This window comes from Myotis myotis, unplaced genomic scaffold, assembly GCF_014108235.1.
Source record: "Myotis myotis isolate mMyoMyo1 unplaced genomic scaffold, mMyoMyo1.p scaffold_m19_p_13, whole genome shotgun sequence".
Classification (NCBI taxonomy): Eukaryota; Metazoa; Chordata; class Mammalia; order Chiroptera; family Vespertilionidae; genus Myotis; species Myotis myotis.
The window spans coordinates 58,381,940-58,408,524 of record NW_023416317.1 but is presented as its reverse complement, the minus strand read 5'-3'; the positions used below and the strand labels follow the sequence as shown (position 1 = coordinate 58,408,524).

Here is a 26,585-nt window from a genome sequence, read left to right as displayed (position 1 = left end):
CTTAGGCCCGAACCACAGAAGCTGCCCAGGGCTACCCGTGACCTCCCCATGGCCAAACTGACCCTGCTCTGTGGCTCCAGGTGCTCCTTGGGAGGCTTTGTGGGCTCCAGGTGAGTGGGATCCAGGTAAGTCCTGGGGCCCCAGTGCAGCCGGGAGGGGCCAGGCCGTGGTACCCCACTGGCTAGTGCCCTGGGGCAGACAAGGCCTGCTGCCTGCGTGGGGTCATCTGGGCTCTGGTGCTCCTACAATCTGGGGCCGTGACTGTGTGGTCAGTAGGGACTGGACACCCACACCCCAGATCGCCCTGGGAGTGCTCCCTGCCTTCAACAGAGCCTCCAGACCCCGTGCCCCAGCTTCCCGCCCTCAGTCTTCCCCGAGGTGAGAACCCGGGCTTCCTGCGCAGGCCAGGGCGCCAACCAGCTGCTGCGGGGCCTCCGGTGACTCGCCTGTCGGGGGCGGGGGGAGGGGGTGTTTATGAGCAGCGAAATGGCTGTAAAAGTGGCACCTGGGCTCCCTCGCAGCCTGGCCACCCCTCCCCTGCTGGCCCTTGACTTGAAAAGCTTCCAGGAGCCTGGAACCTGAGGATTAAGGCTTCGGTGCAGGCTCGGCTGGGGTCAGAGGTCAGCCGGGGGTTAGAGGTCAGTCTGGGATCAGGGTTGAGATTGGGGTTGAGGATGATGTGGGCGAGGGCTGGGGGATGGAGCCTTGGGCTCTGCGGGCCATGGCCCCGCCCGGCCGGGGCAGGGGGTGCTCCGAAGAGCCAGGTCGGGCTGCAGCGGGGAGCCGGAGCCTCTGCCTGTCCCTGTGGAGGCCGGTGCTCACCTGGCCCCAGGGCCCTGCACAGACCAGGCCCTGCTCCCCTTCTGAGGTGCAGGGGCCGTGGCTGCTCCTCCCAGGCCTCGGGCTGGAGTCAGAGAGAGGAGCCCCACAGGGACCCACCCCCCCTCCCTGCCCCACCAGCCTGTCAAATGCCATTGAAACTGACCGGAGACTGACCAGAAACTGACCTGGGCCCTGGGGCTTGCCTGTCAAAGGGCAGGCTGACTCTCCCAGTTAATGTGTGACACACACCCACCCACCCTCACGGTGGCACTTTAACCAGAGGCCTGGGGGCGAGTTAGGGGACCAGTGGCCCCACCCACTGTGGTGGAATGTCCAGCAGGGGACTCTGGGGTGAGGCACATGCATGATGACTACAGGAACACCGTGAGGGGCCCAGAGCCCAGCAGACCCCTCTTTGCAGTCCTGTCCACGGCTTACCCTGCTCCTTCCACGTGCAAATGCTGTTTCCACATCTCCAGCTTTCCATCAGACCCAGGAAGGACTCCCCCATCAGCCCTTAGGTTGACCTCCCAGCTCCCCCAACCCCTCTGTGAATGTTGTTTTACCATCACCAAGGGAGGGGGTTGTCAGTGGTCACTGATCATCAGACTTGGCATAGAATCGCTTAGAAAGAGAGTCACAGCTGAGACCATGGACAGGCAACCCTGGAGAACCACAGGTGCTCTGGGCACCTGGGCCTCTGTCACCAGAGGGGTCACATCGTAGGGAGCAGCCCCAAATCAGAGCCCCACCCCAGCAGTGGAGGAGACGGGACACGGGGACAAAGGGGTGTCCCTTACGCCAGGCAGAGAACCATCCTGCACAGGAAACTGCAAAGGAAGGCAGGGGAGTGAACCTGGGAGAAGCTCTCAAACACCAGGACCAGGAACTCAGGGCGGTGGGGCGCCAGGAGGGTGTGGGTGCAGCTGGTAAGTGGGCATGTTGGCTGCCAGAAAGGTTGGAACAACTGGATTTGTGGCCTTAGGACTCGGGCTTGGGGACCCATTCACATTGAGGGGGAAGAGATGGGGGTTCTGGGGAGCTCCATTTCTGCAGCCGAGTCTGGGGGAGACCCCAGGGCCCATGAGTCTGGACCCCATCCTCAGAGGCACTAAAACAGTAAAGTTAAAAGTGCCCTTTGAGTCAACTGGTCCACCCTTTGCTTACAGATGAAGAAACGGAGGCCCAGGCAGCCGGAGAGTCGTGGTGCCCAGAACACACAACTGGTGAGTGGGCAAGCGGAGGGGAGGGGGGCCTGTCGGTCTGAATTCTGTTTCCTAGGGCGCCCCCCCCCCCCCCCCGCGTCACATTAGCTTCCTCCAGCCATCCTCAAAGCCCTCGGGTCCAGGAACCCCAGGCCCCTCCTGCGCCTCAGCTTCCCAGACTGGTACTGAGAGGCGTGGACTTGGGGTCCCAGGCCCCCTCTCCTGGTGGGCCAGGCGTCGGCTAAAGCACCTAAGCCCCGCCCTGCCCGCCCCAGACCCCAAAGACTCCGCCCTCTTTCCCCCTAAGTGGTGGGTCCCAAGGGGCCCAGCCCTCCCAGAGCGGCTCCGGGTGTGACCGCGTGGGAGCAGGAGGCGGAACCCGCGGGTGGGGGTCTGGCTGGGCCCCGGGCCCCGCGGCCTCCAGCCGCCCGGGGTGGAGTCAGGGGCGGAGCTGGGGACACAGGGCCGGCGCCTGGATGGTCCAGGCTGCAGAGACCCGACCGGGGAGACCCGGGGGGGGGGGGGGGGGGGGGGGGGGGTGGGGGGGGCGCGAGGCCGGAGACGCGGGCGGAGGCGAGGCGGGTCTGGGGGTCCCGGCGAGGGCGGGGCGGGGCGGGAGGGCAGCCGCGCAGCCTCCGCAGGGACCCGGAGCATCCCGAGTGGGACCCCGCGAGCCAACCGCGCGGGTGCGGGCACCTCTGGGGAAGGGGGCCTGCTCCGCGGCTGGGCCCACGCATGCCCGGGCCGCGGGCAGAAAAGTAACGCCCGTGCCCCCGGGGCCGAGCCCCGGCCCGACGCGCACACAGCCCCGGCCATGCCCTCCACACGCCCACCCGCCGCCGTGCGCCCCGAGCGCGGCCTCGAGAGGATGCCCGGCGGGGCCCGCTCCCTGCACACGCCGCGTCGGAGCGACCAGGGGGCGGGGGCGAGAGGCCCAGGCGGCGCCCGGCGGGGGAGGGGAGCGGCGGCCGCCCAGGCGAGGGACGCGCGCGGCGGGCGGCGGCTCCGGGCGGCGGCCGGGCGGGGGGCGCAGGAAGCCAGGCGGGCCAGGGAGACCCCGGAGCTCCATGAAGTCCCCCCGGGGCCGCGGACGGGGCGCTGTCCTGGGGAGTCTGTCGGGGGCCCCCCGACATCCATGGCAGGGCGGGGGCCGCGGCGGCGCGCTCGGAGTAAGTTGGGGTCTGGGCCGGCGCCAGGGGAGGGGCCGGGGGGCTGCGGGGGGCTGGCCGGAGGGCGGCTGGTCTGTTCCGGGGTCAGCCCGCGGCGCCGCCTCGGAGCCCGCGAGCCGCCGGCCCAGCCTCTGCGCTCCGGGCTTTTTGGAAACTTGCAAATGTTTTCGCAGAGAGAAGGGGGAGGGGAGGAGGGAGCCGGAGTGACCCAGCGGGAGCTGGGCTGCGGGGAGGACGGAGGCCGGGGCCGGGGGAGCTGCAGACAGACCGACGGACAGAGCGTCCCGGCCGCAGGCGCGCTCCAGCGGCGCGGGCGCAGGCGGGGCTCCCGCCGGGGACGGGGCAGGGGTGCGGGAGGCGGCCGGCGACGAGATGGGGACCCGAGGGGGTCGCGGCGCTGGGAGCCTGCGGCCCGACCCCCGAAGGTCTCGGGGTCGCGGCAGAGTTGGGACCAGCCCGGAGCGGCGTGGAGCGGCTCCAAACGCGCCCCCCGCCCCCGCCCTCCGCGCGCGCCGCGGAGCTAAAAATAACCGCGCGCGCGCCCCCCGCGGACCGCGACCCCGACCCCTCCCCCGACCCTCCCCCTGGGCGTGGGGCGAAGCCGCAGCTCCCAGTTCCCCAAAAGAAAAAAAGGGGAAAAAAGGAAAGGCGGGGCGGGGGGCGGGGGGCGGGCCGGGGGCGGGGGGCCCGGCCATATGGATGTGATTTCTCCGCCGCGAGGCAGACGGGCCGCTCCGCCGCGCTCGGCGCCCGCCCGCCGCCGGCCCCCGCTGCCTCTGCCTCCGCCCTCGCCTCGCTCGCTCGCCGCTCTCGGCGCATGGGCCCCGCGTCGGGTCCCGGGCCCTCGGGCCGCCGGGCCGCCGGGGTCTCCTAGGCGCGGGCGTGGGCGGGGCCGCCAGCCTCACCGGCTCTGTCCCCCTCACCCCAGGGCCGGCGGCGGCGGCGGCTGCCCGGAGGGACAGGGCCCTAGGCGGCGGCGATGGGGGCCCGGATCGCGCCCGGCCTGGCGCTGCTGCTCGTCTGCCCGGTGCTGGGCTCCGCGTTCGCCCTGGTAAGTCCCTGCCGGGCTGCGGGCTCGCCCGGGGGCCCCTGGGGGAGGAGGGGTATCCGGGGTGCAGAGCCTTGGGTTCCCCGAGTCCTTTGAACTTTGCATGGGGGTCCCCTCTGACCAGGGTCCTCGGTGCCTACTGCCTCTGGAGTGTCTGAATTCTGGGTTCCAAACGCCTCCTTAACGTCTCCCTGTTTCTGAAGGCTGGGTTTCGGGTCCCAGGTCTGGAAGTCTGGTTGGGGACCCCCTGTCTTCCTCTGGTGTGAGCACCACCTCTCTGGTTGGTCTCCCACAGAGATGACAGTGTGACCAGCCAGAGATGGGCTTTGGCCCTGAGGTGGCGTCCACAGACTTCGCTCTGGGGCCTCTGCTTTCTGCACGTTTTGTTTGCAATCCAGGACAGGGCTGTGGGCTGAGGTCAGAGTCACCCAGGCAGGGGGCAGGATTTAGGGGACCCTGCAGCTCTCAGGGTCCCCTGCGCGCGCACACATACACACACACACACACACACACACACACACACACACACACACAGCTTTACCCAGAGTGGAAGCTCTTTTCCCTGGAGAGGCGCATATGGTTGGTGTGGAGGGAGGACGGAGTCCCTGAGCTCACAGAACATTCCTACAGGAGAAACGCTCAGGGAAGATGGGGGACCCCATCGGTACCCTCCTGAGAGCAAAGGCCAGAGGGGACCAGTGGGACCAGAAGAGAAAGAATGGGAGATGAGGAGGAAGAGAGAGAGAGAGAGAGAGAGAGAGAGAGAGAGAGAGAGAGAGAAAGGGGGTGCAGACCAGAGCTCCCCAGAGCAGGAGGCGTAGACAGACCAATAATAGGGGAGAAGAATAGGGGGACACTGGAGGGGTCAGAGCTGGAGACACGGAGGAGCGGTGCCCTCGTCTGGGTGGGTCTGCGGGCCTTTTCTAGGAAGTCCATCAGATCCCAGCCCAGCCCGTCCGGCCGGCCCTGGCTGAGGAGGCGTCTGCCTGTGTCTGCCCTCAAAGCCCTGCTTCCCCGGCCCATCTCCCAGGTGAGGGCATTCGCCTTCTAGAAAGGCAGGCAGGCAGGCAGGCGGCCTCCTCCTCCGGACCAGCTCCTACCCAGGCAGAGCCCCAAGGGGAAGGAAGGCCGTAGCTCTGGGATTCTCCCAGCTCTGCCCCGTGCCTGCGTGACCCTGGGCTACCCTTCACACCTCCCTTTCCCATCGGTGCAAAGACAGCAGGACAGAAACCTCTGAGGCTCTCCTCTCTGCTCCAGGCTTCAGTGCGCCTCGTGCCCCACGAATCCAGCTTCCCAAAGTGTAGACGGGAACGGAGGTTCAGAGGTGAACCCAGGTGAATGCCAGGGCCCAGAGCCATTTCCCATCCTCCCCTTTCCCAGGCTCTCAGCTCCCGGGGCAGAGCCACCGGCACAGTCGTGTGCACATACGTGTGCATGTGATTTCGGAGGGACAGGGCTTGGGTGTCTTGCGAGTCTGCCTGTGTCGGAGCAGGATCTGTGGGACTCTGGGCATGGCCGTTCTCTGGGTCTGTGTGTGAGTGTCTGAGCCGTGTGTGCGCTCACGCCTGTGGGAAGCTGTGGGTCTGCACACGCCTTGCTGGAGCAGAGTTGTGCTTGCACATGTGTGCGTCTGTGGACACGGGGCCCCAGGTCTGTCAGTTGCGTGTTCCTGTTTCCTAAGTGCTCTGCAGTGCTACTTGCCAGACACAGTCTGAGCGCCTGACACTGTTAACTGGTTTATCTTTCCCACAACCTCTTGTAAAGGCTCTGCTGTTGTCCCATTGGTAACGGCCTGAACCACACAGCCATTATGGCCATTACTGGTTGCATGCCAACCACGTGCCAGCGCTGTGCCCGTAGGGGAGAGGATAACGGGTCCCCCAGGCCCTCCATGGAGCAGATCGTTCGCCTGGCTTAGCTCTGGCCCGAGGCTGGGGTAGGACCGGGGAGGTGTTGGGGCGTCTGTGGCTGGACTCGAATGACGGGAGTGCCCTGGACCCTTCCTGGCTTCAGGGCTAGGGGATACGGTTGGAGGGTCACTCACGCCCTGTGGTCCTGGTCTCAGTGGGAGCCAGCGAGAGGCTGCCAGTCTGCCAGCTCCCACTCCTGAACCAGGCACGGCTTCTCCCACCAAGATCTTCCCTGGTACCCACCATGCCCACCTGCCTGAGCTGGTGCCCAGCCTGTGTGCTGCCTGCCCAGCCAGCCCCAGGACCCAGCTCACATCCCCAGGGATCTCACGGTTGGGGGCCTAGAAAGCATCCACTGGGAGCAAATTTGCCTGTGGTCAGACAGCCAGGCCACCCTGTGCGCACAGGGAAGAGGGACCGTGAGGCTGGGGCCAGGCGCAGGGAAGGTGGAGGGAGGGATGGGCCCACAGATCGTGAAGAGGGGGCAGAGGGGTGGTCTTAGCCTTGGGGTGCTCCATCCTAAGGACAAGTGAAGGAGAACCTGCAGGAGGGAGGCGGAAGGTCATTGGAGGGGACTGGCCTTACGTGTGGAGACATGACCTCAGAGTCAGACTCCAGAAGGACTGGGGGGGGGGCGAGGATAGGGGGGCCCCTTCCCAGCCTGCTCCAGGGGCAGCTCGGCCACAGGGCTCACTTCCAGGCACAAGAAGGAACTAAGCTCCCCAGATTCTGAGCTAGAACCCGTCTCGATCGTGATCGTTTTCTCACGCGTCCACTCACCCACCATTTTATGCGAAAGGGCCTGAGGCGCCCACAGGGAGTCTGCACGGAGGTGGGGTTTGAGCCCAGGTCCTCGGCTCTGCCCTGAGCTGCTTCCTCCACGGCAGGGAGCCCGTGCCCACTCGGCTTTTCTTTTGCTTCCTTTTTCTAAAAAATAAAATATTGTTTTACTTTTTTAAATTTTTATTTCTAATTTTATAACCGACACTTGCAAATGTCCTTCCTTATAAGAGTCAAATACTACAGATTGGACAAACATCACTGATTACTCCGAGCCCCACCCCCACTTTTAGAGAAAATGGTGTTTAACCGCCTGGGGGCTCCCGACCTTTCTCTGTGCGTTTCCAAAGGCACTTGAGTGTCCCTATCCAGTCGGTAGGCAGTTGTGTTCTGTTGTTTTCTGCTTGTTTTTAAATAAATGTTACCGGGTGGCGGGTAGGGTTTCTGACACAAGCCTTTTTCCACTTAAAGATGCGCCCTGGAAACCTCCGTGTCCGTGAACGTAAATCTATCTTGTTTTAATGCTGCGTCGTGTTCCAGAGTGTGGATCCATGCCGTTCCCAGGAATGCACATCAGACCATTTCTGCATAGTGTGCGCGCATGTGTGCGCGCGTATGCGTGTGCGTGCGTGTACTAGTGTGCGTGAGTGTGTGCGTGCGTGTATGTGTGTGTGTGTGTGATCCTGACTGTGGCAGAGAAGCTCCTTGAGATGCCGGCTCTGTCCCCGTGTGACCGTCCCCGGGGGATGTTTCTAGATTCTGTCATTGCTGGGTCTGTGGACATGCACACTTTCAGTTTTCACAGACGAGGCCAAACTGCCCTCTACAGCCGCCCCCCCCCCCCCCCCCCCGGGAGGGAGCAGGCGGGTCTCTCCTACACCGACTCATAAGACTGAGGATTCTCCCCCTCGCCTTTGCCGTTCTGAGAGGTGAAAAGTGACCTCGTGTCATTTTAATTTGTCAGTCGCTAGTGAGCGTTCGGACTTGCCGTTAGTTTATGGTCCATCTTCTAGAGCAGCCGTGGGCAAACTATGGCCCGCGGGCCGGATCCGGCCCGTTTGAAACGAATAAAACTAAAAAAAAAAGACCGTACCCTTCTATGTGATGATGTTTGCTTTGAATTTATGTTAGTTCACACACACGCTCCATCCAGGCTTTTGTTCCGGCCTCCGGTCCAGCTTAAGAACCCATGTTGCCCTCGGGTCAGAAAGTGTGCCCCCCCCCCCCCCCCCCCCCCCCCGCCCAGGGCCTGCCAGAGCCACAGCCCATCTTTCTCCTGGGTTGTCTGGGTTGTTTGCCTTTTACGCATTGCCTTGTTGAAGCTTTTTACATCACCTGCCCTTCAAACACCCAGCCCCGCCCCCACCCCAGCTCTGGGCACTGCCTGTGGACAGAGCAGGAGGAGGGGGCGAGCCCGCGGAGCTTGGCTTTTCTTCGGAATGTTTTAATGAGGCATGGAGCAGCCTCCCCCGGATTCCTGTCGTGGGCCTTCTGGGGACACTCCCTGGTCCAGCCACCACATCAGGAAGGCCAGAGAGAGGGAGTCCCCAGGAAAAAAAAAGCAAAAAAGCTCGATGGCGGGGAGGTGCCGGCCCCTTAAATTGTCGGCAGGATACTGTAGAGTGCGACTGGGAGAGGGTGCAACCTCAGCCCTGACGAGCCCCCACTCCGGGGCCAGCCTTGTGCGGAGGGGGGACCTGGTGGGACCTATTCTGCCGACCAGGCAGCTCTGGCCGGTCCTCCAGCCCAGGCGGAGGCCGCCGGTGAGGACCCACCCTGTCCTCGCCACCAATTGAGTCCACCCTCCCGGGCTCCGTCCCACTGTGGCCCGAAGACGTCCACGCTGGCCGGGAGGAGAGGCAGCACCACAGTGCCTCCCCTACCCCCTCCCAGCCATGAACACAGGCGGCTTGTTCAGGAAGGCCTGGTGGGAGGGGGCAGTCCACACGCAGGAGTGTCCTGCAGGGAGTCCGTCCCGGCCGGCTCGGGCCGGACAGACTGAGGGCAGCAAGGGGTGGGAGAGCCCCAGCCAGCAGGCACGAGAGACATGGAGGGGCCAGCGCAGGTCCCAGGAGTGCAACCCGGAGAAGAGGTGCAGGCGGCCGGGAGGTCCCGTCCACCAAGGTTTCTCCTCCTGGTGTGCCTGGAGGCACAAGTGTCCTCGGCAGTTAGAGCTGCGCGCACACCCACCACCATGGGCATCTGCTCACCTGTGCGCCTGCCTCCGGCCCTGAACTCTGTGGAGGCTGCCTCAGGCGCTCTGCAAAGGGGCGCTTTCTCCGCAGGGAAAGATGGGGTGCAGAGGGACTGAGGAGAGCTGGTGCTGAGAGGGGACCAGGTGGCTCCCCCCCCCCCCCCCCCCCCCCGCCTCCATGGCTGCAGCTCATCCCAGCAGACCTCCGCTCCAGTCCCGGCCTCTGCTTGTTAGCGGGACGCTCAGCCTCCGTGTCCCCCTTTGTAAGACGGGATGTGGTGGAAGGTGAAGGACGTTGGCTAACGTCCTGGGGCCATGGCTGGTGCCAGCAGGGAGGGGACACCTGGGGGGCGGGGGAGACCGGTCAGGTCCAGGGACGACCACCAGGGTCTGCTCCCTCCAGAGGGGAGCACAAAGCCAGCAGCCTTCCCCGGGGACCAGGCTGGACCCGGGGGAGGGACGGAGGGACGGATGCGACGACCCCAGAGGGCACCCCGAGGCTAACACCTTCCCCAGAGGCAGAGGTGTCAGCCGCGAAGAAGGATCCTTGTGTCTCCTCCATAGTTTTCCCGAGGAGGAGGCCTGTCTGGGACCACAGGCAGCAAATGTGTGGAATTTGGCAGCTGGGAGAGGCCCTGAGAGGAGTGGCTCTCATTTGGTCAGTGGCTGGAGCTGGCTCTCCACCACCACGGCCACCATCACACCTCCATCCGTCCCCAGCCTTGTCACTGCCCCCCCACGGCCCCCACTGCCCAACTGCCCCCCCCACGGCCCCCACTGCCACCCCACAACCCCACTGCCACCCCACGGCCCCCACTGCCCCACTGCCACCCCACGGCCCCCACAACCCCACTGCCACCCCACGGCCCCCACTGCCCCACTGCCACCCCACGGCCCCCACTGCCCCACTGCCACCCCACGGCCCCCACAACCCCACTGCCACCCCACGGCCCCCACTGCCCCACTGCCACCCCACGGCCCCCACTGTCCCACTGCCACCCCACGGCCCCCACAACCCCACTGCCACCCCACGGCCCCCACTGCCCCACTGCCACCCCACAACCCCACTGCCACCCCACAGCCCCACTGCCACCGTCACTGCCGCCCCAGCCCTGACACCATCCGCGTGGGGTGGCTTGGGAGTGGGCTCGGGGAGCTGCTGGCTCCCAGCGGGAGGGGCAGTAGCAGCCGGTTTCCCTTCCTCTGGGCTCCTGGACTCAGGAAATGAGAAACACGCCCGGGCCTCCTGACCACACTGCTGTCTGCCGGACGGGAGGGCAGCTCCTATGTTTGTAAATAACATACAGGCTCCCAGCCCCCAGCTGCCCCGCCCAGAGCCCCGCGCACCCCAACCCAGTGCTCCCAGGCTGCCTCTGCCTCTCCCCCAGCTCAGGGCTCAGGCCGGGGCATCACCCACCCCCCATGTTCACGGCCGCACGTGGCGCACAGGAGGCTCTGTGTTGGGTGGACCGTGGGAGCGTGTGCTACGGGGAAGTGGGCGCCCAGCCCTCCAGGTTAGGTCAGGGGAAGACGGCCCTAAGCTAACACATGGGAGGGATGTGGGGAGGGGGTTGGGGACACCTGACACCAGAGTGGGGGTCCCATCCGTGGTGGGTATGGACTGACTGACCCCCGACCATGACCCAACCCTGTGTCCTCAGTCTTTGTCCCAGAAAGCCAAGACCCACAGGCTCCCTGGACCCAAAATGATGTGGGTCTGAGTCCTCCGCCCCCAACTCAGCGGGTGGAGGGCTGGTGGGTGAGGGTGGAGCAGCAGCCGGAGGCAGGCCAGGGGGAGAACCCGCTGTTGGCGTTTCTCATCACCCCCAGCGGGTAGGCCTTCTCAGAGCAGTGACCTGGAATCTTAGTGTGAGTCCAGGGTGGACCCAGGTATGCAAGGAGTTAGGGGAGGTCCTTGCACCCCACAAACCTGTGAGACATGCCTCCTTCCCCATCCTTGGAGCCCCCTCCCAGCGCCCCCACTGTGACTCCTGCACTCAGACACCTACCTCTGCCAGGCTGGGCCCCGGCTGGGGGCAGCCATGGCACTGGCAGCCGGGGGCCCATAGCCATGAGGTGGTGCTATAGCTGCTGACCGTAAGGCAGTGTGGCCAGCGTCCCCCGGGGCCAGCCCTGCCCGGGCCCTGCGGCCCTTCACGCCACGCGCAGGTCCCCCAATAACGAATCACAGGCTACAAGCTGACGAGCTGCACAGGCACTTAGCTCTGTGTGTGTCAGCCTGTGGGAACACTGGCACGTTGGGCTTCATTCCCCTTAAACTTCAAAGCCTCAGGGCCGATCGAAGATGTCCAGTGAGGACTTGCTGTACCTCATTCACTCCTCACACAGCTCTCACCCAGTTTTCCAGGTGGAACACTGAGGCACAAGGATGAAGCCACGTTCCCAGAGACTCACAGCCTGTCCGTGGTGGAGGCAAGATTCAAGCGCCGTGCTGGTGGCAGAGCCTCCTGGTGCAGAGAGGGTGCTGGGGGCCGGGGGGGAGGTACCTGGCAAGGGAGCTGCCCTCCTGGCAGGTGGGAGTGCCCTGGTGTGGCTGCCCTCCTCCACTCCGTGGCACTGCCCTCGGCTCCTCAGGAAAGTGCTGCCCTGATTCAGGCTTGAATCCCTCTGGCTACAATGGCAGTTCTGCCGTGACTGGATGACAGAGAAATGGGTCGCACATACAGGGAGGCCAGAGGTGGGGCTGCTGTCGCTGTGGGTGAATGAAGGAGTTTGGAGGCTGTGGGGGCTGGGAGCACACACCTTCCCTCTCTGGGCATGCCAGATCCACCGTGAAAATGAGGCTCCAGCAAAGAGGGTGCCTTCTCTGGCCGTGGAGAGAGTGCAGCCAAGAGCAGCAGGGCCAGTGCCCAGCCCTCCCCCAGCGAGCACACCTGTCTGCCTGCCAAACCAGCACTCTTCAACCCACGACTGACGCCTTTAGCCTAGGCCTCAGCCCTGACCCTCAGCCGTATCCGTGGGCTCGGGTGTCTGTGGGGAGGGCCGGGGTCCCGTCTTTGGGTCCTGTGGACGCTGCAGCCAGTCACATGGAGCTCCCAGCAGCTGGGAGAATGCAGTACATTGTCTGTCTGTCTGTCTGGAGAGATGGAGGTGGGCAGAAGGAAAGGGGGTAGGAAGGGAGGTGGGTAGTGAGGGGTAAGGATAAGACTCTGGCAAAGGGGGCTGACAGTGACTAGGAGGCTGGTGGCAACATTGGTAATGGCAGTGGTGGTGCTGGTGGTGCTGATAGCACTGGTGGTAGTGATACTGGTAGTAATGGCAGTTAGTGCCCGTGATGGTGGTGATGGTGGTAGACGGTTGTGTTAGTCAAGGTGATAGTCGGTGGTGGTGGTGGTTGTGTTGGGGTGTTGGTCAATGTGATGGTGGTGGTGGTGGTGGTTGTGTTGGGGTGTTGGTCAAGGTGGTGGTGGTGGTGGTTGTGTTGGGGTGTTGGTCAAGGTGGTGGTGGTGGTGGTGGTAGTGGTTGTGTTGGGGTGTTGGTCAAGGTGATGGTGGTGGTGGTGGTGGTTGTGTTGGGGTGTTGGTCAAGGTGGTGGTGGTGGTGATGGTGGTGGTTGTGTTGGGGTGTTGGTCAAGGTGGTGGTGGTGGTGGTGGTGTTGGGGTGTTGGCCAAGGTGATGGTGGTGGTGGATGTGTTGGGGTGTTGGTCAAGGTGGTGGTGGTGGTGATGGTGGTGGTGGTTGTGTTGGGGTGTTGGTCAAAGTGGTGGTGGTGGTGGGGGGGGGGGTGGTGGGTGTTGGCCAAGGTGATGGTGGTGGTGGTGGCTACTGATGGAAGTATGAATTGTAACAATAAATGTTCGCGAATGGGTGCTAGGATGGGGTGGGGGTGGGCAGTTCCACAGGGGTCAGACCTATAGCAGCCTGGATCCCCAGTGCCAGAGGCACAAAGGGAACTTCCAGTTGGCCTTGGAGCCCCTGGATTGGGCAGGCCAGAGTGCCCTCCCTCAGCCCATGCCCCACAGCCCCTTACCCCATAGCTGGCAGGTGGGGGGCAGCAGCAAAGACACAGAAAGCTGCTCAGCTTTCCCGGGGACCCTGGGCACAGGGTCCAGCTGGGCTCTCAGTGTCCAACTCAGACTCGAGACACGGAAGCACGGACATCCACGGACATTGACAACCAGCCTCTGCCCAGAGCACGTGTACACACGCATGTTCACAGACACTCGGGCTCACGTCCTACATAGGCACGCTGACACTCCCTATGTGAGGACACAGGCGGTACACATGCACACGCACACGCCACACGCACATGCACACATGCACACGCACACGCCACACGCACACGCGAAGGCCCAGCTGAGTGAGGCCAGCAGAGCCCGAGGCCTGCGGAGCCAACAGGGACTCCTTGGCCCTGGAAGCCTCGCTGCTGCCACCAAGAGACTGGGTCAGTTAACTTCTCCCGCAGCCCAGCTCCTGACCCCCAGCCTCTCGCCCCTTCCCTCCCGGCCTCCTGCTGGTTCCCAGGCCTGCAAAGCCCCACTCGGACCGAGGGGCCCAGCCCGGCCTTGGGGTGCCTGTGGCGGATGTAAGAGGCCAGCTCTGCCCTGTGGAGCCTGAGGGGACACAGCCGGGCTCGGGCTCCAGGGACATGTCCTGGCCCCGGGGTCTCAGGGGCTGCACTACCTCTGCCGGGCTCCTCGCGGCGGGGGGGGGGGGGGGCACCCTGAGCAGCTCCCAGCCAGGGCTGCCTTCACCCTCTGACTCCTTTCCCGCCCTCAGTCAGGGGAACAGAGGCTGGGGGTGAGACCCGCGCCCCCAGATGCTCCTGTTCCCTTCCTGAAAACAGCTGGTGAGCCTCCGAGGGTGGGCGGGAGCAGGCGGGCAGAGCAGCAGCGGCTGTGACTGCGCTATCAGAACGAGCGAGGCCTGCTGGTACCTGGCCGCTTCCCGAGAAGCCATGGGGCTGGGGATGTGGGGACCCAGCCCTCCCACCCTCAGCCTGCACCCGGCCCTTCCCGCCCAGCCAGGCCGCCCAGCTCCCTCGAGGGCGGGCGTGCACGGTGGGAGGGCTGAGGCCCCCACCATTCAGGGGAAAGTGTCAGGATGGAAGCTGGCGATTCCCAGAGTCCCGTGGGCGAGGACAGGACGAGAAGGCACTCAGGGCCTCTTCCCCCGAGCTCAGCACGCCCTGTGCTCACTCCATCCCACTCAGGATCCCAAATGCGGCCGAGCCTGTGAGGATCTGTCCTGGGACATTCCATCCATTTCTCATGCCCCCTGGGGCGCGGCCCAGACAGAGACTCTCAGTGGCGGCAGCAGGCGGGGTTACTCGCGGGCAGACGGGGACCCCCGCCCCCTTTTTCCTCTGGCGATGCACCGTGCCCCTCGGAGCTGTGGCTGCCCACGTGTACAGTGGGAGCCACGTGAGGCCCATCTCCCACTTTCTGGGGTGAGGGCTTGGGAAGCGGGGTCCCTCAGGGATGGTTGTGGGGCCTGCTGCCGCCTGGCCTGCACTCTGACCTTCGACCTGGTAGGTGGATGCAGATGACGTCATCACCAAAGAGGAGCAGATCTTCCTGCTGCACCGAGCCCAGGCCCAGTGCGACGAGCGGCTCCAGGAAGTCCTGCGCAGGCCAGGTGGGCGGGGCGGGGCCGAGAGGGCGGGGCCGGGGGAGGGCGGAGCCAGTCTGCAGAACTCTGGCATCAGGGCGGGTGGGTCAGGTAAGGGGGGGGCAGGCCACCAAAAGCGGGGGGCGGGGGGGTTTCAGGCAAGTCCGGGCACATGCCCGGGTTGCAGCTCGATCCCCAGGATGGGGTGTGCAGGAGGCAGCCAATCGATGTTTCTTTCTCTCTAGCCCCCTCTCCTCCCCCCTCTAAAAATCAATGAAGACTATTTTTTTTAAATAAAATTAAAAAGTCAACAGGCTCAGAAATGAGTGGGGTGCAGGAGGTGCACCCACCGCTAGGAAGAGGGGGGCTTCGATGGTATGAAGACAGCTAACATCGAGTCACCCCAAGCTGCTGACACCCGTGAGGCGCCCAGAGTGAGGAACATGGATAGGGTGCTAGACCCCATAGCTGCTTCCTGATGGAGCGTATTCAAGGCGGGTCCTGAAGGAGAGTTAGGTCCTTGAGGGAGGCCACCTGGGCAGAGGGCAAGGCCCAAGTGTCCAGGGTCAAGAGGATGGAGGGTCCATGGGCCTGGATGGAGGAGCATGGGAGGCTGTCTGTCAGGGTCACTGTCCAGGAGAGGGTGCTGGCCTGGGCTCGGGCGGGCTCCTCCCGCCAGCACAGCGCGGCCGTGGTGAGGGTTGGGGGAGCTCACCTGACTTCTCAGCTCCTGCCCATCTGGGGCTGGTTTCTGTCTGGAGTCCATTTCCTGGAAGTGGAGATGGGCCTCATTAGTGCCAGTCCAGGCCTCTGACATCCGTCTGGCTAATCTCATCAGCCTGGAGAAAGTCCAGGCCCAGACTGACCAGCTGACCAGAGCAGCTTCCTCGCTGAGCTGGCCTGAGGCTGCCGGGGCGGAGGCTGGGCACACTCGGGCCCGACAGGACACGGTGTAGCGCACGGGCTCACAGGGCCCCTCCCCTCATCACTCCCACCCGCGGCGCCTGGCCCCTGCCCATCAGATCGGGGACTTGCTCTTCCTGGCCCTGCGTCCTGAACCCAGCCTTCTTCCTAGTTGTGGCTGTACCTCCTGCACCCTCAGTTCACGATCCAGTCCTGTCTTCCCTCTTCACCCCATCCTGCCTCCCCCAACCCTGCGGAAGCTCAAGGGTGCCGGCAGGCACACGGCACAGCCATTCCAGTCCAGGTGTCTGCACTCAGCTTCCCACTGTGGCCGCCGACCCAACAAGGGAAGGCCAGGGGCCTGGCTTGGGCTGCAGCCTGAGGAACGCGAGTCGGAGAAAAGGGAGACTTTGTAGCGAGGAACAGAGACCTCACGCATCTCCCGTGGAGAGCAAGGCCAGGCCCCACCTTCGATGGTCTCCAGGGTCCCTGTGGGTCCCCGGTGAACCCCTGACTCGAGCGTCCCAGGCCAGGGGAGCGTAGGTAGACGGTCTGCCCAGCCCTGACAGCTGTGTGCTCTTGCTCTCATCCCCACCAGCAGCCTCTTGACCTGTCCAGCGCTCGGCCCGGCCTCCTTTTCTCTTGTAACCTCTGTGGACATCACTACTGTCAGCTTTCGCCAGGCGCCCCCTGGTGGGGCCTTCGCCTCCTGCGTGGGCTGCAGCTCACTGTGTCCCAGGACACCACCTGTGCCCACGTCTTGCCCACATTCACCACCCACCCCTCTAGTGGGTCCACTCCGCATGGTGCTGGCTCCCCTGGGAACCCTCTTTGACGTCGCCATCCCTTTGATTAATTCTGCACCCGGCAAACACTTTACAGTTTGTAAAGCACTTCCTCACCTGTCATCTCAGCTCTCCCAGCAGCTGGGGTGTCGGTAGGACAGGGCACGATCCCCATTGTACAGCCTGGGAGTCTGGGGCAGGAGGTGCCCGGGTCCCCTGCTGAAGCACCTGACAGCTGTAACTGCCCCCTTTCTCCAGCCGACATAATGGAATCGGACAAAGGATGGGCATCCGCGTCCACGGGGAAGCCCAGGAAGGAGAAGGCACCCGGGAAGCTCCACCCTGAATCCGAGGACAAAGTGGCGCCCCACGGCAGCAGGCGCCGAGGTACGTCCACGCATCCGTCAGAGGCAGCTCAGACTACCCACCCCACCGCCCCATCCCCTCCCGGAGCTCACGCTCCTGGCCCTGGGGCAAAGGTGGCTGCCCCCCCCCCCCCCGCCCGCCCAGGAAAGCAGGGGAGGGGCTGGAAGGAGACAGAGCTGAGGGGGCAGCGGGAAGAGGCAAGCAGGCTGGATGGGCTCAGCCCCCAGGAGGTACAGGCAGAGAATTTGCCCCCCACCACCCCAGGGTTGGGGGTATCCAAGACTACAGCCCCTTCCATGGGAGAGGTTGGGAGGGACCCAGAGACAGAGATAAAGAGGCAGGGAGAGACGGAAAGGGGACCAGGAGGTTCAAACCGGGATGGGACTCAGTATATCAGAGGAGGACGCACCGAGACACAGTGAGGTGGGCCGTAGGGGCACGCAGCAGAGGCTGGGCGGGAGACAGTGGGACGAGGAGGGAGAAGAGAGAGGAAGGGCGGGCAGCGCTGCATTGTCCCCAGGGACGTAAGAAGAGACAAACGCAGAGCCCAGGCTGCAGCCGGTTTGAACCGGCTGGGTGGGCAGCAGATTCCAGATGGGCCACATCTGGGAGGCTGTGGTCACCCTGTGGCTCCCCAGGGACCAGAGGGAATTGTGGGCCTGGCCAGGCGGGGCTGGGAATATGGTGCCCAGGACAGAGGGCCTTTCACCACCCGGGGTGGGGCCAACCATCCAGGCAGCTTTCCAGGGTGGCGGGACAGTCCCAGGGTTGGAACCCTGCAGGGGAAAGAAGGGAGTGGGGGGTGTGGAAAGGGGGAGATTCAGAAACTGGGGACCCTCTGAGGTCACACAGCATCTCTGCTGTGAGCCTGGAGCCCCAGTGGACGTGTCACCTGCCTGGCATCCGAATCCGCAGTGAGCACTGGATTGCCTCTCCCCGTGTTCGCTGGAGTCGCACACCTGCGCTCGGGCGGCCTCGGATGGTGGGGGGAGCACGGCCGATGTGGTCCGTGCCCACTTCCCAGGGAAGAGACTGCACTGCAGCCAGGGGACCCCTGCAGGAGGCCTGCTGCTCCGTGGAAGCCCGGGGGGCACTGGCCATGAAACCTGCCTCCTGTCCGCGGTCCTGGCGGTCGTGTAGGAAGCATTCTCAGCTGAGGGGGTTCGTCCAGAACCTTGACCTTCTCCAGGGGCTCCAGGAAGTGAGACCAAGACCAGAGAGAAGAGAGAGGCCTGGCCAGGGCTGAGCACTTGAGGGGCAGGGCCTTGGGCTCTCTGCCCGAGCAACTCGCTGCCCCTCTTGGCCTCTGCCAGCCTCCTAGCCAGTGCCAGCACCTGTGCGGCGGGGAGGGGGGCGTTAGTGAGAGCTGAGGCCAGGTGGGTGCAGGGCACGTAGGGAGTAAGGGCTCAATACAGTCTCCCGAGAACACTCCAGGCCTGAGTTCTCCAGTCTTGGGGTGCAACTGTCGCTGAGGGAGCCAGCGACCCAGGTGCATTCATCCCTCTGGTCACTCACCATGGACTTGACGGGTGTCCCCACTTGTCTGTCTGTCTGTGGGCACAGGGCGCCCCTGCCTGCCTGAGTGGGACCACATCCTGTGCTGGCCGCTGGGGGCGCCGGGCGAGGTGGTGGCCGTGCCCTGTCCCGACTACATTTACGACTTCAATCACAAAGGTAAGGCGGCCGGGATAGGGGGGACCTCGGGACACCAGGGCTCGCAGCTCAGGGCTTCAGTGGCTGCAGACCCCTCTGCCCCCCTGACCCTCCCACGGACCCGCAGGCCATGCCTACCGTCGCTGTGACCGCAATGGCAGCTGGGAGCTGGTGCCCGGGCACAACCGGACGTGGGCCAACTACAGTGAATGCACCAAGTTCCTGACCAATGAGACTCGTGAGCGGGTGAGAGCCTTCCGCCTCCCTCACCTGGCCACCCGCACCATGGGTGACCCTGCCCGAGCCCTGCCCCTCACCCGGGTGCCTCCCCCTGCACAGGAGGTGTTTGACCGCCTGGGCATGATCTACACCGTGGGCTACTCCGCCTCGCTGGCCTCCCTCACCGTGGCTGTGCTCATCCTGGCCTACTTCAGGTGGGCGGGGCCTTCTGTAGGTGGGCGGGGCGATGGCGGGGAGGGGCCTGGATCTGGTGGGCGGGGCATTCTCTAGATGGGCGGGGCGATGGGGGAGGGGCCTAGGTCGGTGGGGGAGCGCGCCCCTCCCCCGCCTCTACCCCTCCCCCGCCGGGCGTCCCGACCCACTCGTCCCGCGCCCGCAGGCGGCTGCACTGCACACGCAACTACATCCACATGCACCTGTTCCTGTCCTTCATGCTGCGCGCCATGAGCATCTTCGTCAAGGACACGGTGCTGTACTCGGACGCCACCCTGGACGAGGCCCAGCGCCTCACGGAGGAGGAGCTGCGCGCCATCGCCCAGGCGCCCCCGCTGCCCGCCGCCTCCGCCGCCACCGCCGCGGACTACGTGAGTGGCCCCGGCAGCCCGTGCCCTCAGCCACGCCCTGTCCGGTCTCAGCCCTGCACCCCTGCCGCCCGCCCCTGGTACGGGACCTGGACCAGCACCGCTTGCCCCCTCTCCCCTCTCCCCTCCAGCCCTGTGCCCCTCCGCTCACCCCCCCCCCCCCAGCCCCCGCCCCCCCAGGTGCGGGCCGCCTCTGGCTAACACCGCTGGCTCCTAGGCGGGCTGCCGGGTGGCCGTGACCGTCTTCCTCTACTTCCTGGCCACCAACTACTACTGGATCCTGGTGGAGGGGCTGTACCTGCACAGCCTCATCTTCATGGCCTTCTTCTCCGAGAAGAAGTACCTGTGGGGCTTCACAGTCTTCGGCTGGGGTACGCGGGGCAGGGCACAGGCAGCGTGGGATGGTCCAGGGGGGACCGCGAGGCTAAGGCACCCACACAGCATAGTCTGTCCACCCTCCCGGGCTCCGCGAGCAGAGCTTGGCTGGGTGGGGTTCACTGGACTGGGCTCAGCCCGGAGTTGGAGTGAGAACTCTCGGGTCAAGATTCAGCTCAGGCCTGGCCGGTTTGGCTCAGTGGGTAGTGTCGGCCCTCGGACTGAAGGATCCTGGGTTCGATTCCAGTCAAGGGCATGCTCGGTTGCAGGTTCCGCGACCCAGGTGTCTCTCTCATTGATGCTTCTGTCTCGCCCTCTCCCTTCCATTCTCTCTAAAAATCAATGGAAAATACCCTCGGGGGAGGATTAACAACAAAAAGATCCAGCTCAGGATCAGAGTGGGACCCTGGTCAGAGGTCAGCCTGGAGCTGGACTTGGGGTCTGGGACCCTCCCCCCAAGAACCCTGACTGTGAACGCCAATCCCGTGTGAAGCTGCCCGCACGGCCCGCCCCCCCACCCCCCACCCCCCAGCTTCATGCACAGCCCCCTGGCAGAATGGGCAGCTGGGCCTGCCCCCCCCCCCCCCCCCCCCTCGGGCTCTGGGATCCAGTTGCTGATAATTGTCCATTATTGTTGGCAGCTCCAGGCCTGGCTGGGCTCTGGGCAGCTGGCCAGACTGCAGAGGGGCAGGTCTGGTCCTGGAGCCTCTCAGTGCTCAGCACCCAGAGGCCCTCAGATCAACAGCCACAGCCACAGCCTCCTGCTCCTTGGCACACACTCTGACCTTGACCTCACCCACAGCCAGCCCCAAAGTTGGGGGGTCGGGGGAAGACCTAGACCTGGTCCCAGGAACTGAAGGAGGCTCTGGGCCTAGAGGGTGTCAGGGTGGCGGGGGGGGGGGGGGGGGGCACAGAGAAGCGTAACCCAGGTCACTCCCTCCCCTCCCAGAGGTCTCAGGCCGAGACTGAAGTGAGGGGATGGAGGGTGGGGACTTGGGCTCCCTTCCAGGCAGAGCTCGCCCAGAGGTGCCAGGGGCCATCTGAGCTGGCATTGGCCTGGGCACACCAAGGTTCCCCCAGTAATAGGCTCCCTCCCCCCAGGACACCCCCACCCCAGAGCAGCGCCCTGTGGAGAGGGAGGAGGAACAGCCTGGCATGGCTGTTTCTGACGGTTTCACCGTGTGCCCCACAGGGGGCTGTGTGTGTAGGGGGTGCAGAATCGAGTTGAGAGCAGAGGGCTGGATGGGGCCTCGGGGCCTGTCTGTCACCAAGCAGCTTGTGTGCCTGGGGAGAGGGCTCAGGGACAATGGGGGGGGGCAAGCTGGGGGTGGTCAGGGACGAGGGGAACGGGGCTGGCATAGTGGGCTGAGAAGAAACCTGGAATAGCATCTGAGGCCCTCACACGCTGTCCCTTCTCTGCACACAGGTGTGCCTGCCATCTTCGTGGCTGTGTGGGTCGGTGTGAGAGCCACCCTGGCCAACACGGGGTAGGTCCAGGCGGAGAAGAGGCTGGGGTAACACAGGCCAGAAACACCCCTGGTACCCTTTTCCTCTGTGAAGCGGATGACGGGGCCTCCTGTGCCCTGGCCCCAAGTGGCCCCAGCTCAGGGTCACAAGAGGCTACTTCAAAATCGGTCTCTGAGGTCGGCCTCACGCCTGGCCACACCTCGCATACCCTGACCTGTGTCCCCAACAGCTAATGTCAGAGTAGACCAGCTCTGGGCCTGTGGGCAGGCTCTGGGTGGGAGCAGGACGGGGTGGGGGCTGACGCCTCAACCTCCCGCAGGTGCTGGGACTTGAGCTCCGGGAACAAGAAGTGGATCATCCAGGTGCCCATCCTGGCCTCCATTGTGGTGAGCAGGGGTGGCCCCAGGGCTGGGTCGGAGCCATCTTGGACCCCAAGGTCACAGCCACAAGGCCTGAAAACAGCTGATCTCCATCCCGGCCCTCGGTCCTAATGGGGAAGCCGAGGCCCCATGGAGCCCCTGGAGATGCTGTGGCAGAGCAGGGCCTGGGCAGGGCCATGGGTGCCCTCTCCCCCCCCCCCACTCCTTGCCCCCGCCCTGCTAGGAGGGCATGGAGACTCAGCCCCCCTCACTCCACAGCTCAACTTCATTCTCTTCATCAACATCGTCCGGGTGCTGGCCACCAAGCTGCGGGAGACCAATGCCGGCCGGTGCGACACGCGGCAGCAGTACCGGTGAGCACCCACCATGCCAGGCTCCTCAGAGGTCAGAGGTCAACATCCAGGCACCACATACCAAAGCCAAGACTGAGGCTCCACGAATGAGCCTGTTTCAGGGGAAGGACCCGACTCCCAACTCCCTGGTTGGCCCCGCCCAGAAGTGATGGGCTCTCTCCTGGCCTCCGAGGCCCCCAAAGCCAACCTGGGCCACTCCGTGCCAGGCCTGCACTGGAGCTGGGGTTGCAAGGGCGGGACAAACCCAGTCCTCCCCTCAGAGAGCTGGTCCCGGGCAGCCCGAGGTACAGGTGGGCAGTGGCGGCTCAAGGAGGTGCCGACACCTGAGGAGTGGGTCCTGGGATCGCGAGGTGAGGCTGGGCAGGGGCCGGGGCGTGGTGAGTGCCAGCAGAGGGACCAGCAGGTGCCAGGGCCCGAGGCGGGACGACAGTTCCACTCCAGGAACACTCTGCCCACGAACTAGCTTGTCCTCCACTGGTGGCCAGAGCCTCAGGCCCCGTGGTGGCTTCCGGAGCCCGGGGCCGGCGGGTGGGGGCGAGGGGCAGAGTGCCCGTTGGGGGCGTGGCGTGGCCCTGACCCGCTGCCCTGCTGGCCCAGGAAGCTGCTCAAGTCCACACTGGTGCTCATGCCGCTCTTCGGCGTCCACTACATCGTCTTCATAGCCATGCCCTACACCGAGGTCTCAGGGACGCTCTGGCACGTCCAGATGCACTATGAAATGCTCTTCAACTCCTTCCAGGTGAGGGGCTGGCCCGGTGGGCGGGCTGCCTGCTCCCCACGACTGGGCTGACCCCAGCTTCCACGCCTCTCTCCTCCCCACAGGGATTTTTTGTCGCCATCATATACTGTTTCTGCAACGGCGAGGTAAGTGGTGGGCAGCGGCAGGCGCGGCAGGGAGGACGCAGAGGCGCCAGGGCTCCCGAGCCCTGCTCCTCCCGTACTCCTGCCCGGTTCTTCTCTCTGTCCTGGAGGCAGAGAGATCTTTCCAGATGGTCAGGCTCAGGATGTGCTAGGAGTTGTGGGCTCACCCATCTCTGGGGTCGCCCAGTGTCTTCCCAACCCCAGGGCTGAATTCTCTGTCATCCGGATTGAGCGACTCAGCCACCCTGAGTCAGGGACATCTGAACCGCAGAGGTTCTGGGTGTGTCAGCTGCCTGCAGCCTAACACCGAGGCCGGGGCCTTGGAATTTTCCGGGAATTTGGAATTTACCCACCTCCCTCCAGGGCTGTGCTGTAGGGGCCGGGGTGGGGGCACTGCTAGGCTTGGGGTGACGGGTGGCAGAGGGGTCAGGGGCACTCCTGAGGTCCACCTCCTCCTGCCACCCAGGTCCAGGCTGAGATCAAGAAGTCATGGAGCCGCTGGACGCTGGCCCTGGATTTCAAGCGCAAGGCACGCAGCGGGAGCAGCAGCTACAGCTACGGCCCGATGGTGTCTCACACAAGCGTGACCAACATCGGCTCCCGCGCGGGACTCGGCCTGCCCCTCAGCCCCCGCCTGCTGCCTGCTGCCACCACCAACGGCCACCCACAGCTGCCTGGTCACACCAAGCCGGGGCCCCCGGCCCTCCAGACCTCACCGCCAGCCGCGGCTGCGTCCAAGGACGCCAGCTTCCTCAACGGCTCCTGCTCGGGGCTGGACGAGGAGGCCTCTGCGCCCGAGCGGCCACCGGCCTTGTTGCAGGAGGAGTGGGAGACAGTCATGTGACTGGGGACCAAGGGTTGGACCTATGGACATAAGGGCGGACAGACGGACCAAGAGACGGATGGTCGGTGGTGGCCCACTCATGACTGGGCTGGGAGGACAAAACAAAAGAAAAAAGGAAAAGGAAGCTTCCTGCTATGGTCTGAGCTGGGGCCTCGCGTCACTCCAGGGGGGAGGGTCTGGGAGCCGCGGGGTTCTGGAGTCTCACCTCAGGAGGGGTCTTGCGATGTGGGCCAGGCCCTGGGCCCAGGGTCAGGGCACTGTCCAGCAGGAGGGCCTGGGGCAGCTCAGGGTCCCTTGGTGCCACACGCTGACCAGTGGGCCCTGCAGGAGTGGGCCCCAGCCTTTCCCTGCCACCAGCTGGCCCCTCAGCACTCCCCATCCAGGCTTCCTTTGGCCAGGCTCCCCTAGCAGCCGCCCACCAGCCCCAAGTCACTGTCCACCCAGGGCCAACCTCAGATCCTTCGGGTCCCTGGCCACCTCCCCACCCCAAGCCCGAGGCCCCTCCTGCCTATCTCATGGCCATGCTGTGGCCCCTGGGGGCTGGGACACTCAGGGAGCCCCCACGTGACCACCACCCCAGCCCGGATCTGAGACTAGGGATGCAACGGGTGCAGGCGTAGTGCCCGGGCACCGGGGGAAGTCGGCTGGGGTCCTGCTCTGGCTCAGGGCTGTGGGAGCCAGAGGGCTGGCCCATGGGATTCTGCACTCGGTCACTGAGCATCCCACCCAACACCTAGAATGGCAGAGGCCCTCGACCCGACCACAGTCCTGAGCTCTGGCCGGCCCTTCCCTCCTCTCAGCTCAGGCCGTGTTCTCCTCTAGAGACTTAGCATCCGGGAAGTGCTCCCCAACTCCAACAGCCACCCCTCATCGAAGGCTGGGCGAGGGTCACGAGGCCAGGACCCCGGAGGTGGCATGGCACCCAGCAGCCCAGGCCCCGCCCGCCTGACCTTCCAGATGGCAGGCAGGGCAGACAACTGTCCAGAGGCCTGAGGATCCCCGTGGTGACCTGCTTGGGATGGTGAGGGGCACAGGCCAGGGCCCGAGGGCCCCTGAACAGCAGGGCTGCCTGTGGGAGAGCAACAGAGTCCCCGCTGTAACATGGAGGCAGAGGGGGCCCCAGGGGCAGGGCAGGCAGGTAGCCAGGCGGGAGATGGTGATGGGGTGGGGGGTACTGTGAGGGAGGACCCCCAGTGAGACCCCAAGCCCCCCAGGGGCGTCTGAAGGCCCTCCCCAGCTCAGACCACTGGGTCTTTCAGGCAACTCGTCCACCCACCCCACAGGCAGTCATGGGGCCCGAGCGGCTGGGCCCAGACCGTCTGGAGGCCTCTGAAGTCCAGTCGTGAGCCCCCTCACCCTGCACATGCTGACCGGGCCCCCAGGACAGGTGCCGGGACTGAGTGAACCCTCCTCTCAGACTGGATTCCCTCTGGCGCAGGGTTCAGCCTCGCCCCCCTGGGGGCTCTCCACCCCACGCAGGGCTGTGCGCACTTCCCTGCGGATGGACCCCAGAGGGCTGCTTCTCCTCTGGGCTAAGTGCCCAGGCCACGCTGGGCGCCCACTCGGCCAGGGTCCCCAGGCCAGGCTTCCAGATCCAAGCAGGCGCCTCCAGGTGAAGGCCAGCCCTCCCTCCTCAGGCTATTTGTACCCAGGCCTGCCCCTCAGGCTGGGCATCCCCCCCCCCCCTCCCCGGCACTGGATGCCAGGGCAGGAACTCTTACCGCATCCAGGCCCCTGGGGCAGGACCTCCTGGGCCATGGCTGGCCGCCCCACCAGGGCCCAAGCCTCACCCGGGCCATCCAGGTGCTGGCAGAGGGGGCTCCCAGTGGGCCTGGCGGGCAGTCAGGACCCTGTTTGCCTTGAGCAGGGGCTGGAGCCAGGTGGTCACTTCTCCCGTCACGGCCTCGCGGCCCGGCCAAGCCGCAGGGAACATGTAAACACCAGCGAGGCGGCAGCCAGGAGGAGGGAGCCCAGGACCCCGACCCCAGCCGCCTCGGCCTCAGTGTCCAGGCACCTTGTGGGCTACCCTGGACTCCAAGTTGGGCCAGGAAGATGGTCTCCAGCTCCCACCTGTGAGAGGGCCTCTGAAGACCCCTAGAAGGATGCCCCCTCCTGGGGGGCCTGGAGCACAGGCCAGGCTGCAGGGGCGGCTGGGTGATCCCACAGCTCCCACGCAGAGTGGGGTCTGGGGGAGTCCAGGGTCATCGAAGGGACGGCTGTGCCCATCTCCAGCCTGCAATGCCTTCTACACCAGCGGTCGCCAACCAGTGGTCCGCGGACATGGTGGTCTGTGAGGTCCAAAAAGTTGGCAACCGCTGTTCTCGACGAAGGCGGAGCTGGGCCCACCAGAGGGGGCAGGTGTGACGCTCCACAACTTCAGTCCTTGCCTGGGGTCATGGGAGGGGCAGGCAGAGGAAGGGGACCGAGTTCTCTGAAGTTCAAAGGGGACATGACCCTACCTGGGGGTCAAGCGGGTCTGGCTCTGGCTGGTTGTTAGAAGGCAGGTCTGCACGCGGGGACCCAGGCAGAGGGGGCTGAGGAGCGGGTCTCGCTGAGCACACAGGCAGGCGGGTCCTCAGCCAGCGCGGCAGATGCCAGCCGAGGCTGCCGTGGCCAACGGAAACACGCCTGGCTGGGCAGAGCTGCTGCTGGCACAGCGGCTGGGGAGCCGGGCCTGGGCCTGGGCCTCCGTGTGCCGTGATCCCGGCCATGCAGCCGTCCCTCCGAGCAGGTCAGGCCCCCCAGGGCGCCGGGCCGTGGGAGCGCCCCCAGGCTGGGTTCTGCCTGCCTGGGCAAGGCCCTTAGCCTTCCCTTGGGCAGACGAGTCCACCTTCACCCGCCTCGGCCCTGCAGGGAGGGACCCGAGGCGGGGGTGGGGGGCGGGCGCGGATGTGGATCCTGTGCAGCCCCCAGTCCAGGGCCTGGGGGTCGGGCCAGGGCCGGGAGGCAGAAGACGACTGAGGCCTCCACCTCCCATCCGCGGGGGAAGGCCCCTTGGTGCGCCGCATTAACTAGGCCCCTCCTGCTCCGCGTTAGTGGGTAGAGGTGGGTTCCATCCCCTCCCCAAGTCCTGACG

At 65.2% G+C, this 26,585-nt stretch overlaps 1 protein-coding gene across 5 annotated transcripts; it reads left to right on the top strand.

The window, feature by feature from the left end:
* On the top strand, window positions 1-24,003 carry PTH1R (parathyroid hormone 1 receptor). Of its 5 annotated transcripts, none has more exons than XM_036333773.1 (16): window positions 52-110; window positions 1,992-2,048; window positions 4,125-4,247; window positions 14,626-14,728; window positions 16,648-16,776; window positions 18,319-18,429; window positions 18,536-18,654; window positions 18,748-18,842; window positions 19,028-19,232; window positions 19,447-19,600; window positions 21,031-21,091; window positions 21,391-21,457; window positions 21,710-21,804; window positions 22,402-22,543; window positions 22,627-22,668; window positions 23,132-23,998. In XM_036333773.1, exons 3-16 carry the CDS (start codon window positions 4,176-4,178, stop codon window positions 23,507-23,509), a joined length of 1,773 nt encoding a protein of 590 aa, XP_036189666.1. In that variant the 5' UTR covers window positions 52-110; window positions 1,992-2,048; window positions 4,125-4,175; the 3' UTR covers window positions 23,510-23,998. The 5 variants fall into 5 exon arrangements, with proteins under 5 accessions (XP_036189669.1, XP_036189670.1, XP_036189666.1 ...); XM_036333774.1 differs by having other exon boundaries at window positions 110-125; XM_036333776.1 differs by lacking the exon at window positions 4,125-4,247 and having other exon boundaries at window positions 1-110; window positions 23,132-24,003.
* Window positions 24,004-26,585: the final 2,582 nt, after the last annotated feature.

Coding starts and splice junctions, on each gene's coding strand:
- PTH1R (XM_036333775.1), top strand. CDS start 4,176: ATGGGGGCCCGGATCGCGCCCGGCCTGGCGCTGCTGCTCGTCTGCCCG. Junction 14,729..16,647: donor GGAAGTCCTGCGCAGGCCAG/GTGGGCGGGGCG, acceptor CCCTTTCTCCAG/CCGACATAATGGAATCGGAC. Junction 22,669..23,131: donor ACTGTTTCTGCAACGGCGAG/GTAAGTGGTGGG, acceptor CCTGCCACCCAG/GTCCAGGCTGAGATCAAGAA.